Source organism: Protopterus annectens, chromosome 5.part0 (assembly GCF_019279795.1).
Source record: "Protopterus annectens isolate FY-2018-M chromosome 5.part0, PAN1.0, whole genome shotgun sequence".
NCBI lineage: Eukaryota > Metazoa > Chordata > Ceratodontiformes > Protopteridae > Protopterus > Protopterus annectens.
Window position 1 is genome coordinate 1,078,712,586 of NC_056735.1, and position 17,425 is coordinate 1,078,730,010.

Genomic DNA, 17,425 nt, shown 5'->3' on the forward strand with positions numbered 1-17,425 from the left:
ATTTTGATAATGGATAGATACTGTAAAAAATCCAGAAATTCACCCAGTCACCACAATTTCACATGACTCAGGAGACAACAGAGAAATGTTGCTCCATACATATGCATTGAGAATGACATTACATACTGTGCTTCACTAAAAAAATATTGGCTAGGAAAGCAAAACTGCAAAAGTAAACAGGAAATGCCTAAATAAGACTAAGAAAACACTTACAAAATCAGGGCATCTGTTTAACACTACCTATTTTCCTTGCAGGATAGTGACTTGTGCCATGAGTATGAAACCTTATGTGAAAGAAAACATATCCCAAAAGTCCCAAACAACCACCGAATATTTCCTGAAGATGTGGAGCAGTGTCAGTGAGACTCTCATCTTTATCTTTATGGGAGTCTCAACAGTAGGGGACAGGCATGAGTGGAACTGGGCTTTTGTCTGCTTCACACTTCTATTTTGCTTGGTATGGCGTGCCATAGGTAAGGGTATGTTTTCTTTCCTGGACGTAGTATTGTTAAGTTTTGTATAATGAGTTATATTTAAAAAAATAAATAAAAAACAGTACTTCTAAAAATCTTAATACTAGTAGTGTTTATGTATAATCATATCTTCTTCCTTAGAGTGCTGTTGATTTTTGATAAACATTGTTAAGAACTATAACACTGAAAATTATGCTTATTCTGAAAATAAAAAAATCAGAGGAAAATGAGAAATTGAAAGATAACTAATGTAATGTCTGTGTACAACACACTACTGCGTCCGTTTTTGGAATATTATTGTGCTTACTAAGTATGGGTTCCTTCTGAGCTTTCCTTATAACCTACAACACACTACATTCTGATTAATAGTAATTGAATATTACAAATGGACCTCTTTGGGCATATAATGATCAATCCGTATAAACAAACCAAAGAGTTAAAAGGTCACACAGACAAACCAATTAGTAAAACTAAAAGAAAAACCTAGGCAAGCTGGAGTTTTCACTGTATGATACCTTAAACCTCCTGTAATAGAGACTCATGGGACATATGCAAATTACCTTTAAGAACATCGAGTGTTTCAGCTCTATGGCTTCTGAATGTCTTTTTTTTAAGTCTTTGTGGATACATTCAGGCCAATAAAGCCAAAGCCCACTAGCTGTGCACATGCATGTTTCAGCCTTTTAGGACTTCATCAGCACAGCGTAAGTGGACTGTTTGGCTATACTTTAGAAATACAGGGTCTTTACACCCAACTGATATCCATAACCATTAAGTTGTCTGTAAGTGCATTAGTACATGTAGACTGACATCTGTAATACACGGTTACATATCTGTGGATTCAAATGTGTACAACACCCTATACATCAGAAAGAGCAAAATCTGAACACATATTGTATCATTAATACTGCATTATCAAGCATTAAATACCCATCCCCAGCTCAATAGCATAAAGAGATGAAGTGCTGATTATAATCCAAATTACCTGACATCAATTTGTGATTAAGGCACTGGATGCAATGGGTATAAGATAGTGGCGGGCATTCATTTGGCCATCTTTTTGGGAAAGAAGTCATTTGGCCAACTACGGTGTTAACACTTATTGGTGGAGATGTGCATGGCATTCAGTGCTTGGTACATTTTCATAACAAATCAACTCCTTGACCATCAGATTTATTTTATCTCACTTGGTATTCCATTTTCCTGTGCCATCTCCATTGAAAAAACCCTTGCATCTATCAAAGCTCCCAGGTGCATAGAGAACAAAATTATTTCAACTCACATGATGACAACCTGAACAGATGTTCACAAGCAGCGAAGACCTTTATTCTACAGGAAATTGCAAATCCTTAAACCCATTTGTATACCATGTATACCACATAGTTAGACATCTTAATATAATGCGTCTTACAGAACTGATCTGGTTGAACATGGCTCTACCATTTAACCAGTCAACATCCTCATTTTTTTTCCAATCAAAGCATGAGAGACTCTTAGCCAGAAAAGTATGTCTTCCTGATTTAATATGCATTCAGAATCAACCCCAGTTGTATACCAACATTGCATTGTGGAACATTGCTTGGATAAGTTAATTTCTTAAGAACAAAATAACAAACCAGCTACACTGGAGGAAGGCTTGACAGCAACACTCAAGTTGAAAGCAGGCTTCATTAAGTGAATTCAGAAACTTTTTGTTCTCATCTTGCACTTTATCCTGTGAGGATCTTTATTGGAATTTGTGCTTCCAAATTTTAAATCAAACTAACATTTCAGCTGCTATCCATTATGGTAGACCATCCCTAAAATTAATGGCTTAAACTTGTTTGTTTTTAACAACTTTTGTGCTCATGATGGGAAAATATTTGGATATGACAAAGTTCCTCTGGGAGCAAAAACACTTATCCACAGCATTTCAGCATTCTGTGTAGTCTATTCTTGTTTTGGGAACAGTTCCATCACCTTTTTTTCCTTTTTTTCATAAGGTATAGAAAAGCAATCACAGTGATTATGAACTGCAGCATATATGCTACAACAAAAGCAATGTCAACATTCTGTACAATTATAGGATTGACATGACATGAAGGTGACTTCACTGAGTGTAACTATGCAAGCTACCATTGGAATGATTGCATTAAAAGTCCTGTACACTGGTAGACATGCACAGATCAAAGTGCAGTGACACAGCTGATGTGGCCTGCTCATAATATAACAAGAACACAACGTCACAGTGGAAGCAGCACCACGTAGTGCCTGTGTCTGCATATAGTGTAAAGCAACACCCAGTGCCTAACAATGTCTTCACATGGATGAGACAGTTGTGCTTATATTGTGCTTAGTGAAAGCATGAACTATCAAAGCAGGCTTTGATTGTACCTTTCTGAACAGTGATTAGACCAAGACAAAATGAGCCAACACAACATATTTTATGCTTTTAAACAGTTGCTTGCAAAATATTCCCTTGTCCACACTCAGTTCCAGCCATGATATATTTATGCCATATACAAATACAGACACATTACCATGCAAATTAAGAGCAGTAAGCATTGAGAAAAAACACTGTATTATCTAACTAATTGCAACATCCCACCTGCATATCTTACCACTAGGGCTACCACTACTAATGGAAACTCAGCATAGTGACACTCGCGCATAAAATAATGAATGTGATTTGACTGATTTCTTAAAATCCATTTTGCAAAATAGTGAATTCAGCAATGGACAAGGACAGCAGGCAGGAAGAAGGCTTGACAGATGCTACTCTAATGAGTCACATGACTACTGCCAGTCTCATACACTGAAAAGCAGTAGAGACTGTTGTTTGTAGCAAATGAGGAACAGGGTGTCACCTGCTACCCTTCTTGTGATTTCATGAGAAAGCATTCCATGATAATTATTGGGACCACAATAACTGCTAGCAGATCTCTTCTACTCACTACTTCTTGTAAGTTTTATATCTCTTTACCTAAAACGCATATGTATGGCATCCATAGCATTTTTACAGCACCATAGACCATATTGGTTGGTGAAGGTCAGATTAAGCTGTGTCCATGCCTCACTGTGTAGCTAAAAGATTGCACACACAGAACTAAAGAAAGTCATACCCAGACATATGTCATATACAGCAACGTAGGCTTTTTTATTTTTTGCAAAGAGGGTTTGCTAAAACTCAAATAAAAGTCTGTGTTTTTCTTAATATTCTCTTTTTATTGCAGAAGGCATTGTGCCTGGCCATGAAACTTGGTACAGGATATAAATTATGATTACAAAATGAGCATGCATATCAAAAAATGAGGCCATCGTGTTAGGCAGCAAGCTAACCTTTGATCAGATCATGTATTTGTGTGTATGCATTTGTGTGTGTGTGTGTGTGTGTGTGTGTGTGTGTGTGTGTGTGTGTGTGTGTGTGTGTCACACTCAGAAAAGTATATTCTTTTTCCCATCTAATTCAAGATGGGGCATGTTTAGTTGCCTATTTAATTAAAGGTAGGGCAGCACAGTAATTCAATGTTAAGTCTTATTTCACAGAAATTGCTGTACAAGTCGCGCATTCTTGTAGATTGCTAGAGCTTTAAGACTAGATGTTTATGGTATTATAGTCCACAAGTTGTACTTAAATCCAGTCCACTGATAATGTAATTAAGACATAGATGATAAAAACTATGTAGCTACTAAACTAAGAAGAAAAAAATCTAAAGTAAACTGGTCTTATATCGAAAGATGTTTAGAGTAACAAAGGACAATCAAAATGTCTGAAAAGCAAGCCAAGACAACCAAAATGATCTATAATGAAGTATATATGCAATATCACATAATCAGGCAACCAAACCATACAGAAAGCATACACATCAGCTAAAATAAGAAAATTACAAAGTCAGCAAATAATTCCACCTGTAGTAATTAAGGAGTAATTCTCCTTATCAAAGTACATTCAGAAAGAGAAACACAGTGCCATTCTTGTGGAAAGCTGTACATATTTACTTGGTAGTACAGGTCAAATATAAAAAAAGGATTTGGTGGGCCGGTTCTGCGGCTTTGCTATTTCCTCCACTGTGGTGCGATCTCGGAGTTAGTATATTTAAGTAGGAGATGTGTGGGGGGCACAGCCCCCCACATTGGGGGGGGTGAAGCCCCCCCACATTAGAAACAGCATTAAGTGTTTGTGTGTTTCTGCGTTTTGTACTGGAACAGCAATTTTTTTTCCCTGGGAAAAAAATCGCTGTTCTGAGTGTTCAGAGTATTAAGTTTTCGAACTTTTGGGTTCGATATTTACATAGTCAAAGTTTTGAGACTTCGACTATGTGATATAGACCCGATGTATCTGACCACCACATAAACAACAAGGCTATAAAAATGTCCTAAAAGAGACAACACTGACAAGATACACAAATAGAAAAATATAACTACAGATCCTTTTGTCAGCTCCATAATGAAATGGCTGGACTCACAATGCCAAGTCTGAAATGGCAAAAAAAAAAAAAAGCTAAAAATACAGGAGAAGAGCAAATGTCACATACTGACCTTCTCCTTTAAACTTGTCTTTTTGGGAGGGTAAGCTAGCCCACACCCCAAATATATATATATATATATATATATATATATATATATATATATATATAGATATATATATATACACCGGTCTCTACATTCCAGAATTCAGCATTGTGAGTCCCCTCATTTCAAAGGGTTATCTTTTTTCCTCATTACGTAAAATGTGTTGTATTTCTGTTTCAATTTTCTAACTAGTACATCTATGCACAAGTCCAGTAAGAACAGTAACTAAATGGCATTGATGGTCTTAAGGCCAAACATCAACTTTTGCCTCAAGAAACAACACAGTTGTTTAAGTTGAATAAATACTTCCAGTGAAGTAATTGTTAGACAAGACAGATAATTTTTTTAGGACCATTTAAATTGATGTACCTCCCTGGGCTACAAGAAAAGAGACATGGAAGAGCTCTCAGATTATGTGGCCCAGGCAGGTATGACCCTAGCCCTGAGCAGCATCCTACCATCACCCAGAATGATACCACAGTACAAGCAGAAAATGATTGATTTCAACAACTGACTAAGTTTCTATTGTCATTCTAAGGGGATCCAGTTTCTGCCTGCCTGGGATGACATGATTGACAGACCATGATGCTTTTCCAGAGATGGCCTGCATCTGTCACCCCTGTGATTCCAGATACTGGCCAAGGTTCTTCCCACCCCTATAATGCCTTTTTAGGCGGTGTTCCGAAGATCCAATTCCCACAGTAACAGCTGCAAATAAATGCAATCTGAGGGTCATGCTGCTCAACGCTAGAAATCTAAATCTCAAAATGCACTCGCTTGAAGCACTCCTTAAAATGGAGAACATTGACATTTGTGCCATAACAGGCAGCAGAAATCACCCCTACACTACCAGGCTATAACTCAGTCTACACCTTTCGTCCCCAGAACCTGGACCAAAGCTCCAAAGGTGGTGGTGTTTCCATATTCATAAAGAATGCGCACACCTCCAGACTGGCAGCCAAACTTTATGAATCTGAGATTCTTCAGGTGCAGCTAACATTGGGGTAAGACGGCAATTCAGATCGTAGCCTGCTATAGATCCCCAACCATGTCCCAAGACTCACACTCCACATTCCTAAGTACCCTGGACAATATTAGGGTCCAACCTGACATTCTCATACTGGGCAACTTCAACTACCCCCTCCATTAACTGGGAAAACTACTCATGTATCAATACACTTGCCCAATGTTTCCTGGAATTCATTAATTCCAATACCCTGGCCCAGCTTGTTCTTACCCCCAATAGAGGTAGCAACATCCTTGACCTGATCATTACTAACACAGGCAACTATTGCTGTACACCAATAGTCAACTGCTCCCTGGTTAGATCTGGCCACAAACTAATCACCTTGGAAATCCACATAGACTTCCCATACATGTCAAGCAAAGCACCTCACTGGCCACCTTCAAGAGAAATCTTGATGAGTGGATGGGAAATAGAATATTCACCCCGGGGATCACTCCAGTGGTTTTACTCTACAGAGGCACTGGGAACTAAGGTCAGGTGGCATGATGAGTAACTGAGAAAATCACTCAGTTGTGTAAATTTCCATAGGCGGAGGGAAAAAGTTAAAATCATCAAAAATGGCTGTCACCCATTCACTCCAGTGGAAGCAGTCACAGTGTAGGAAAGGTGCTGGTAAATTCATTGAAGGTGTAGGTGAGGAGGAGTTTTGGTATGTTTATAGGTTCATAGGTTCATAGGTAGGTACTAGGCTATTGGCCCTAGGGCCTATACAAGCCTAGCCAAAAAGGTACCCTGGCTTTCACCACCCAAGAAAATTATTTTCCTGTGCCCCTGTCAAGCAGAACCACAGAAGTGATCCCCGGGGTGAATTTCCTATTACCCATCCAATCGTCAATATTTTTCTTGAAGAGTGCTAATGAGGAGCTCTGTTTGACATAAATAGGTAGTCTGTTCCAAAGTATGGGAAGTCTCTGGGACAGGAATCTATCCCTCCAATATGTTCTGTTTATTGTGGTGACAAGGTTTAGGTCCCTAGAGCGTGTAGCTCGGAGGGATTGGGATTTCTTTAAGTGGAGCATGTCCAACAGCTCTGGGTTTGACATAGCTTTGTATGTTAGGCAGAGATCGCCTCTGAGTAGGCGATATGCAACAGAGTAAAGTTGGAGTTTTTTGAGACGGTCTGCGTAAGGCATCTGTTTGAGGCCAGTAATCCTCTTTGTGATGTATTTTTGTGGCCTATCCAGTTGTTGTAGATGTCTTGTGAGGTACATACCATATGTGTATATGTGGGGTAAGTGGTGGCAGGTCTGTAGGAGCATGACTGAAATTGATGAGTGTGTCATACTTGATGTGACAGGTAAAGAATTAAGAGTTTAGATGCGTGTGTGTGTGTGGGTGTGTGTGTGTGTGTGTGTGTGTGTGTGTGTGTGTGTGTGTGTGTGTGTGTGTGTGTGTGTGTAGGATGAATGAGTGCATCCTTAATTCTGATCGAGTATGAGAAAGCTTGTTTGATGGGTGTGTATGAGTGGGTCTAGGGGTGGCTTTGTCAATGTGATGCATGGGCCACCAGAGTAAACATTACGTCCACCACAGGTCTGACAGTCCTACTGATTCAGAAATATGGTAACAAGCTAATTATGTGGTCTTTGTCACTGCAGCCATAGCTGTTTCTGTATCACATTTTTTCACAGTCACATAAATTGACCAACCAGTGATAGGCAGTTTACATGATCAGTGAAATTCCTTCTGAATTCTGTAGTTTCTTTCTTTTCTGTTTTTCCCTCAGGGATTAACATGAGACTACCTCCTACCACCAAACACTAATACATGCGAGAGATGCAATTATACAGCCAAACTGGAGGCTAAGCTCTCTCAACCCAAGACTGGATCAGACAGTCAAGAGGAGAAGGGAAATACTTGCATCACACCACCAGTCTCACATAAACCCATTAAATCAGCACCGGCAAAAACACACACATAAATACACGAAAACATACTCGGAGGCTCTAAATAAAAATCTGCAAAAGCAACAGAAACCTACAAAGCAGACATCCAAGCAACCTCCACCCCCCCCAACACAAACCATGAAACACATACTTTACAAAACCAGTGTGCCACGCAATCACAGCCCTTAAGGCAAAATAACATACCCAACATACTAGTAATAGGTGACTCTATAGTCAGGCACACTGACGTCCCACTCACTAGGCTGAATAAGGAGAAGGTTACTGTTAGCTGCCTGTCAGGTGCCAGGATCCGCCACATAGCACAAGCACTCAGGTCACTCCAGAACAAGTACAAATACAACTCTGTCATTGTCTATGTTGGTGAGAATGACCTGAGCCGTACCTCCCTGGACTACATGAAGAGAGGCATGGAAGAGCTCTCTGATCACGTAGCCCAGGCCGGTATGACCCTGATCCTGAGTAGCATCCTGCCTCACCAAGAATGATACCATGGTTTAAAGAAAAAATTATCAATTTCAACAATTGACTAAGTTTCTGGTGTCATTCAAAGAGGATCCAGTGTCTGTCCACCTGGGATGACATGCTCGACAAGCCACGCTGCTTCACTAGAGATGGCTTGCACCTATCACCCTTAGGCTTTCAAATATTGGCCAAGGCTCTTGCCACCTCCATAGTGCCTTTTTTAGGCAAGGCTCAAAAGAGAAACCCACCACCGTAAATAGCAAAAGTAACATAAAACTGAGGGTAATGCTACTCAATGCCAAAAGTCTAAACCTCAAAATGCATGCACTCGAGGCACTCCTCAGTATGGAGAAAATCGATATATGTACAGTAACAGAAACCTGGTTTAAGGCTTCAGAGAGCACCCCAGCACTACCAGGCTACAACTCATACCATACATTTCGGCCACAGAACCCGGACCAAAATGCAAAAGGCGAGGGTGTATCCATATTCATCAAGGATGCCCACACCTCCAGGTTAGTGGCACAGCACGATGCTTCAGAGATCGTCCACATGCAGCTAACAATAGGCAAAACTGCAATTCAAATTGTAGCTTGCTACAGATCACCCACCATATCCCAGGACCCCCATTCCATGTTTCTGGAAACACTGGGAAACATAAAGGTCCTACTAAAGACCCTAATATTGGGTGATTTCAATTACCCAAACATTGAACTACTCAAGTACTAACTCCCTTGCCCAACATTTCCTAAAATTTATAAACTCAAACACCCAGGATCAACTGTTCATCACTCCCACCAGAGGTGACAACATATTGGACTTGGTCATCACCAACATGGGCGACCGGTGTTCCACATCGGAGGTCAACCCTTCGCTGGTTAGATCTGACCATATACAAATCACTTTGGATATCTACATCCCCCCACCCCCGGACAAGGAAGCCACCATGAAAAACTTTTCAAAAGCAAACTTCACATTACTTAAGACCGAGGTGGAAAGTTTCAAAGCCCCCATGCTAAAGGATAATGCTGTCCAAGCTGCAAAATCCTTTAGTAATGCATTCTACGGGCACCTACAAGAATGCATGAATCATGCTATCCCAAGCAAAACCAAGACTCACTCCTCCAAGAAAAGGAAACCAGTCTGGTGGACCCCTACCATAAACAAGCTATACAGTAGAAGGAGGCAACTAGTACAGAAAAGAGTAAAATCCCAAGAAGGGACGACATCCCTGATCAGTATCAGCAAGAAACTATGATCGCTCATAAAATCATCCAAGGTGAATGTTAAAAGAAAAATTGCCAAGAACTCCAATGATAACCACAAGGCATTCTTTAGCTATGTCAAGAATCTAAGTGTTAATGCTCAGATCTACTCGGAGGTAGTGCAGAATGGCACAAAATACACTGAACCGACCAATATTGCCAACATCCTGGCAGACAGGTTCAGTGCAAACTTCACCCCCTTCTCACCCCCAAAAGGGCCCATAACCATACCAGAAGAATGTAGAGCCCCTGAAATCACAGACACTCAGGTTAAAACATCCCTCTCCAAAGCCAAAAACACAGCATCAATGGGACTGGACGGTGTCCCAGGCTGCGTCCTACACAAGCTCAAAGACGAACTAACCCCTCACCTAAACACACTGTTCAAACTCAGCCTCTCCACAGGCTACGTACCCATAGAGTAGCACACAGCAATGGTTATTCCGCTCCAGAAAGGTGGAGCCACAACAGACCCTGGGAACTATCGCCCTCTAAGCCTGACTAGCTTGGTCTGCAAGACTATGGAGTGTATCATCATGGAACTCATTAACAGAGACATTAGGAATTTCCAAACACTGGACCCTACCCAGTTCGGCTTTGTTAATGGCAGATCATGCCTCCTGAACCTGGTGGACTTCTTTGAGACAGTTACCAAGGCTATAGATGAGGGAAAGGTGGTACACACAGCCTACCTAGACCTCCCAAAGACCTTCAACACCATTCCCCATTCTGGTATTATAGACAAGCTCCCTAGCCTGAACATAAACCCCTATTTCACAAGATGGGTTGCCAACTGACTCATGGGCAGAACCCACATGGTGAGAGTTGTGGGAGCTAGATCCAACATTAAACCGGTTACAAGTGGCATTCCCCAGGGCTCAGTCCTAGGACCCCTCCTGTTTGGCAAGATTCAAGCTAAATGCCAAAAAGTGCATAGTCGTCCCCTTTGGAAAAAACAAAGTACCCACAAACTACCACATAGGTGGTAGTCCCCTAAATATAGAAGACATAATAAGGGATCTGGGGACCCAAGTAGATAGTAATCTCTCCTTTGATAATCACATTGCCAAAGTGGTTAGAAAATCCTTCTATGTGGCCCACTTAATCACAAAATGGATTGCATCCAGATCAAAAGAGGTCATTGTGCCCCTCTACTCATCACTCATCAGATCCATCATAGAGTACAATGCCCCATTTGGGATGTACCTTACAAGGCACCTGCAACAGCTGGAAAGACCACAGATGTACCTCACCAAGAGGATCACTGGCTTCAAACAGATGCCCTATACAGTTCAACTGAAGAAACTCCAGGTGTACTCGGCTGCATACCGCCTACGCAGAGGTGATCTCTGCCTGACATACAAAGCCATGTCCAACCCAGAATTGATGGAAATGCTCCACCTAAAGAAAACCATATTCCCTCAAGCCACACGCTCTAGGGATCTAAACCTGACCACAACAATAAATAGGACGTGCTGGAGGGATAGATTCCTGTCCCAGACTTCCCATGCTTTGGAACAAGATTCTAATCTACATTAGGCAGAGCTCCTTGCTAACATTCTTCAAGAGAAACCTTGACGAGTGGATGGGAAACAGAAATTTTACCCCGTGGATCACTTTAGTGGCTCTGCTGGACAGAGGCACAGGGAACTAATGTAAGGGGGCGGTGAAAGCCAACACATTCTGGCTAGGCTTATAAATGCCTTTGGGCAGATAGCCTAGTACCTACCTATGAACTATTTTGACACCTTTTCTTTTCTCAGAAATGTTGGTTCCGTAGAAGTGTGCAGATTATATGGATTACCACCTGTGTGTGTGTGTGTGTGTGTGTGTGTGTGTGTGTGTGTGTGTGTGTATTTATATATATTTACATACACACACACACACACACATATATATATATATATATATATATATATATATATATATATATATATATAAATGTATGTATGTATATATGGGTCTATATCACAAAAATGAAATACCAAGACTGTTAAAATATAGAGACCATAGCAATGAAATATTACAACCATGAATGTTTAAAACACTGAACCACACATTCACAAAATACATAACTTTGAATCCAAAGGCTGCAGAATATACCAAAGTGTAATTCACAGGTATAATTTGTAATGCTCTTGCACCTCATCACATGAATCCACCAATGAAAATAATGTATTGCTAATATTTCTGTCCCTTTTTGGCTGCTTGTCAGTTGGTATACATTTCCTAAGCAACTGGGAACGTTCGTCCTAATATCAGCATATTCTAGAAATCACAGCACCAAACCATACATTCAAGAATAACGAAATATCAAAAGAAGTACCAGTTAAGGAAACTAACTGGCACTGCTGTGCTCACTGAAATACGCTGACATTAGGACGAATGTTCACGGTTGCAAAGGAAACATGTACCAACTGATAAGAAACAAAAAGGGACAGAAATGTTAGCAATACAGTATTTTCTTTGATGGATTCAAGTGGTGACAGGCAAGAGCATCGTGCATTGATTTCGTTTGGCTACTGTTTATTCTGCAGCCTCTGGATTCGATTTTGTGAATCTGTGATTTTGTGTTTTAAACAGTCGTGCTTGTAACATTTCATTGCTATGGTCTCTGTGCTTTAACATTCATGGTCTTGGTATTTCGTTTTGTGATACAGACCCATATAAACATGTATGCATGTGTGTTAGGAGAGTATAAGGCATGGCGATGGCTTTACTATTGTTTTTAACAAGCCCAGATATATTATTATTGCCACCGTGAACATTCGTTCTAATGTCAGCGTATTTCAGTGATCACAGCAGTGCCAATTAGTTTCCTTAACTGGTACTTCTTTCAATATTTCATTATTCTTGGACATACTACAAAAGGGCCTCACTGAGACAGATGCCTGGTGTCAAAGCCATGGCCTGAAGCTCAATGCCAAAAAGTGTATTGTCATCCCCTTTGGTAAAAACTCTGTACCCATGAACTACCACATAGCTGGTAGTTTACTTAATGCCGAAAATGTGTTAAGAGACCTTGGGATACAGGTGGACAGTAGTTTCTCCTTTGATAATCACATCACCACAGTGGTCAGGAAATCCTTCTATGTGGCTCACCTCATCACAAAAGGTTTCTCATCCAGAAAAAAAGAGGTCATTGTTCCCCTCCACTCATCACTCATTAGACCCATTATAGAGTACAACGCTCCTTTTGGTATGTACCTCACAAGACATCTACAACAACTGGAAAGGCCACAAAAATACCTCACAAAGAGGATTACTGGCTTCAAACAGATGCCCTATGCAGACCGTCTCAAAAAACTCCAGCTTTACTCCATCGCATATCGCCTACTCAGAGGCGATCTCTGCCTAACATACAAAGCTGTGTCATACCCAGAGCTGTTGGACATGCTCCACTTAAAGAAATCCCAATCCCTCCGAGCTACACACTCTAGGGACCTAAACTGTATCACCACAATAAACAGAACATGCTGGAGGGATAGATTCCTGTTCCAGAGACTTCCCATACTCTGAAACAGACTACCTATCAATGTCAATCAGAGCTCCTCATTAGCACTCTTCAAGAAAAATCTTGATGATTGGATGGGAGATAGGAAATTCACCCCGGGGATCACTTCTGCTCGACAGGGGCACAGGAAAATAATTTTTTTGGGTGGCGAAAGCCAGGGTACGTTTTTGGCTAGGCTTATATAGGCCCTAGGGCCAATAGCCTAGTACCCTCCTATGAACCTATGTTTTCTATTTAATAGCCATCCAGTCAGGTTTAACAGCTGGAGAATCAGTGAGCTTTTGAGTTGTTGGCACCAATGAGCAGAAATGCATCAGTAGACAGACTGCATGTGGTTCTTGATCATATGTGTGCTGGTGGGGGGTATGCTTGCCTTATTGCTGGAAAAAAGATCAGCTGCATTACTAATGCCACTTTTCCTCTCCTCTAGCAATTGTCCTTAATTAACCTATCCATAAGAGCTAGGTGTCTGTGTGCCTTTGAATTACTGCTGGGCACAAGTAGAAATATATATCTACATAAAATAGGGTCTGTATTTCATTGTTATATGGACAGGAGTACCTGGTACACTCATTAACACACTGAAGTGCATCACTATGGACATTTCTTCTTTGTTCTACTTAGCCACCCTTACTGTACCCAGGCTTCCTGGACAGTCAGTGTGCCTCTGACTTATGGCTGGCAACAAGCTGTAATACATAACTTTAGTGAATTCTGCTCCTGCGTTTCCTTATAGGATTGTCTGTCTGTCTGTCTGTCTGTCTGTGGGTTTGAAGATTTTAGGGGCACTGCCATTGTTGCTGTGCCTGAAAGGGATTAATTTGGCCAAATCTTCTCTCCAGTACCCTTTAGTTTTTCTGTATATGCAGAAATGCATTACTAAGGCCAGTTGTTTTTTTTCCTAGCCACTCATTATTTATGCTGAAATACATCAGTGTGGGTCTTATTTCAAGTACTCTGTCTGGGTTACTATACTGATAGGAAGTGTGCATTTGAGATACGGTTTAATTGGAAGCAATTATTTTTGTTCTGTTTCATTTTGATTGTTTGTGTGAGGAGTGCGAATTCTTTCTTTTTTTTACTGGCAGATAGCTGGCAAGCTGCAATGCATTATTATTGGTCTTTTACTCTCATCTCTGGTTAGTCTGTCATGGCTACCTTAACAGTTAACTGGGCAGTCAGTGTGCATTTCAATTACTGGTGACAGTGAAAAGAATGACATGGGCTATAGGTTTGATTTTGATGTAAGTGTGTATATTTGTGTGTTTGGGGGGTCCCTGATGTTGCTTCTGTTATCAGTTCACTGAATTGCATTAATCTGGCCAGTTTTACCTATAGTCAGTATACTACTGACATATTAATGACAGTAAGATGAAGTGCTAATATGCAAAAGTAAACAGCCTAATATTCTGACTTTTTCTATGTTTGAGGGTGGGTGTGCTCTTCATTACTGTTAGCAAGAAACTTAATAGTACTGCCATTTTTTCTGTCCACTAGCCATGCAGTCATGGCTCCTGTACCACGATAGACAAGCAGTCATTCTGTCTTTGACTTTCTCCTGGCTACGGTACTTAACTAGACAGACTATTTTTCAGCATTCGGTTTTCATACTGAAAGTGCTGTTTTCCCTTCAGAAGCCAGTTGGTGTGAGTTACTGGGGGGCACTTTAGGCTGACAGATGGTCTGCCTTTGAGTTATTAGTGTCAAGGAGTAGAACTACACAACTATGCATTCTGCTACTTGGCTTTACCTATCGTGTGGGGGAGAGCTACCTTTATACCTAAAATCTATCTCTAGTACCAAGATGAGTCAGTCAGTAAGGCTTCCTTTGAGGTATTACTCACAGTGGGGTAAATACATAAGTGGGGGAGTGCTCTAATGCCATTTCCATTACTATAATGCTGCTTATCTGGGTCACAGTCAGAAACTAATTCTTCTCTGCATGTTTGGGGATAGTAGAATGAGTTTGATTTCCCTGAAGTAATGAGCCAGCGTTGTGTTCTGTACCTGGAACACAGTACAGACCTAAAAAACGAGGTGGCTAATGTGACCATATCTGGAATTATACATCTTTGCTAGTTCTCTCGCTTAAGAATAAATAGTATTTTAATGTTACTAGCAGTATCTTAAGAATGATGCCATTAGCATTAGACGACAAGGGTTCATTGGTAAAGCTACTGATTTAGTACATCTGTGTAGTGACAGTCAGTATGAGATGTACATTTCACTGATGACTGTTTTGCTCAGAGTTATGGAAAATGTATTTGCCATATTTTCTACAATAAAACATGGATGGACTTAGTAGAAATGCTGTCACACAAGAATGCAGTTACTAATGACATTAAAATAAAGTAGGTAACATACAAAGATCTTGGACTAGTTATTTCTCCCATTATGAATATTAGTGATATTTACCTACTAAAGTTAATAACGCAGGAATTTTGGCCTCTATATTTGGGAGTAAGTAACTATTTGCAAGGTTTCATGAATTAGTTTGCATGTACAGTAAAACATGCAGCATGTGATGGTTCCCCAAGAGTTCTTGAAAAGCTTTTGTGAAAAGTTGTGGAAATATGATACATTTTGCCGTGTTTTTAATATTGAATTGCTGACCTTGGCAACAAGACTATACTTGCACATCCATACAAACAGGATGGCAAGAAAATAGTGACACAAAAAAGGGGTGAGTAACATACACAGATTTTGAGTTGCACATGCTTACCATAGTTAAGAATATCTACAATATATCAGTATAGGTGCTAATAAGTCAAGAATGGTAGCTGTAGCACCACAAAGCAATACTCTGCAAGCTGACATGATAAAGTACATCTGAGTATCGAAATAGCAAAGTTTCATGAGCTGTAGATGGCTGTGTGCTGTTATAGAAAATATAACATTTTTTATATAATTATTTTGATAATGCATTAATTAACGTGACAGAGTATACTCATCCATGCATGCACACACAGAATGCTGTAAAGAAATGAAAGAGAAAGGAGGTCTGAGACACACAGATATCCTGGCCTCTACAGATACACTAGTCTCCTGAATTATGAATATTAGCAATATTTGTATATTAATGCTAATATCTCAGAAATGGAGGTCTGAGAATGAGAAAGCAAGGTATGTTTCTGCAATTTGAGATATTATATATAAGCAGTGAAAGAATCAGTATGAGCTGAACACTTTACAAGGCATTGAGTTTATGGAAAAATATAGAAACTATGCTGTATTTTGCCACATTTACTTTAATAATGCATTAATGGACTTTGCAGCAAAACTATAAATGTGCACCCATACCCAAAAAGATGGCAGTAAAAAACAACACAAAATGGATGCGGGTAACATGCATACGTCCTGAGCTATACAATATTGTTGATTCATACATTGATATGAAGAATACTCTGTAGTTTCTAGAAGAATTGTCAGTTTTCCAGGTTCTTCCATGAAACCATAAAATTACATCAACATTTGACCCATGTTTTGGGACTACAGCATTACTTATAAGCTCACTTGTGACTTTCTTGAACAGAAAAATAAGCCAGTAAGACCCAGAAAGATTGGCCATATGTCTCTGGGTATTGATTTTTATAATCCATGGTCAGAGAGTTGATGATTTTCTGGTCAACAAAATACAGTCAGAACATATTCATCAATATACATGTCAAACATGCAAGCACAAGCATCCAGCTGCACTCAACATGCATGACATTCATCGCCCATGAACCCAAAATACGCACGCACACACACACACACACACACACACACACACACACACACACACACACACACACACACACACACACGCACGCACACACACATACATACACAATTCATGCTATTCAGCAAAAAAATATGCACCACAATCCTTGCCTGCATTCACACATTGCACACTACACTTTGAGTCCAACACAAAACACTCACATTGCAATCTTTCAGTCATTTACCCCGCCCCAAATTTGATCACTTAGTCACTCAAACTTCTTATACATTTACTTCCTGTCTTTTATTATTTGCACAGTCCCAGTCAGTTAAACTCGGCTATCTCTGTCTCCGTCTCTCTTGCTGTCGGTAACACATACACACACACACACACACACACACACACACACACACACACACACACACACACACACACACACACACACAGACATACACACACACAAATACTTTCAGTCTGTCATAAACACTGACAAACTCCTATGTACACTTCTGATCTCCATACT

The 17,425-nt window shown here is 40.2% G+C and overlaps 1 protein-coding gene across 2 annotated transcripts in view; it reads left to right on the plus strand.

The window, feature by feature from the left end:
- Nucleotides 1-17,425, plus strand: part of SLC9A2 (solute carrier family 9 member A2) — a 959,164-nt gene that overhangs the window by 529,170 nt on the left and 412,569 nt on the right. For both annotated transcript variants that reach the window (XM_044070947.1, XM_044070948.1), the window contains exon 4: nt 256-473. In XM_044070947.1, coding sequence (XP_043926882.1) covers nt 256-473 — 218 coding nt within the window. The remainder of the gene's footprint in view (nt 1-255; nt 474-17,425) is intronic.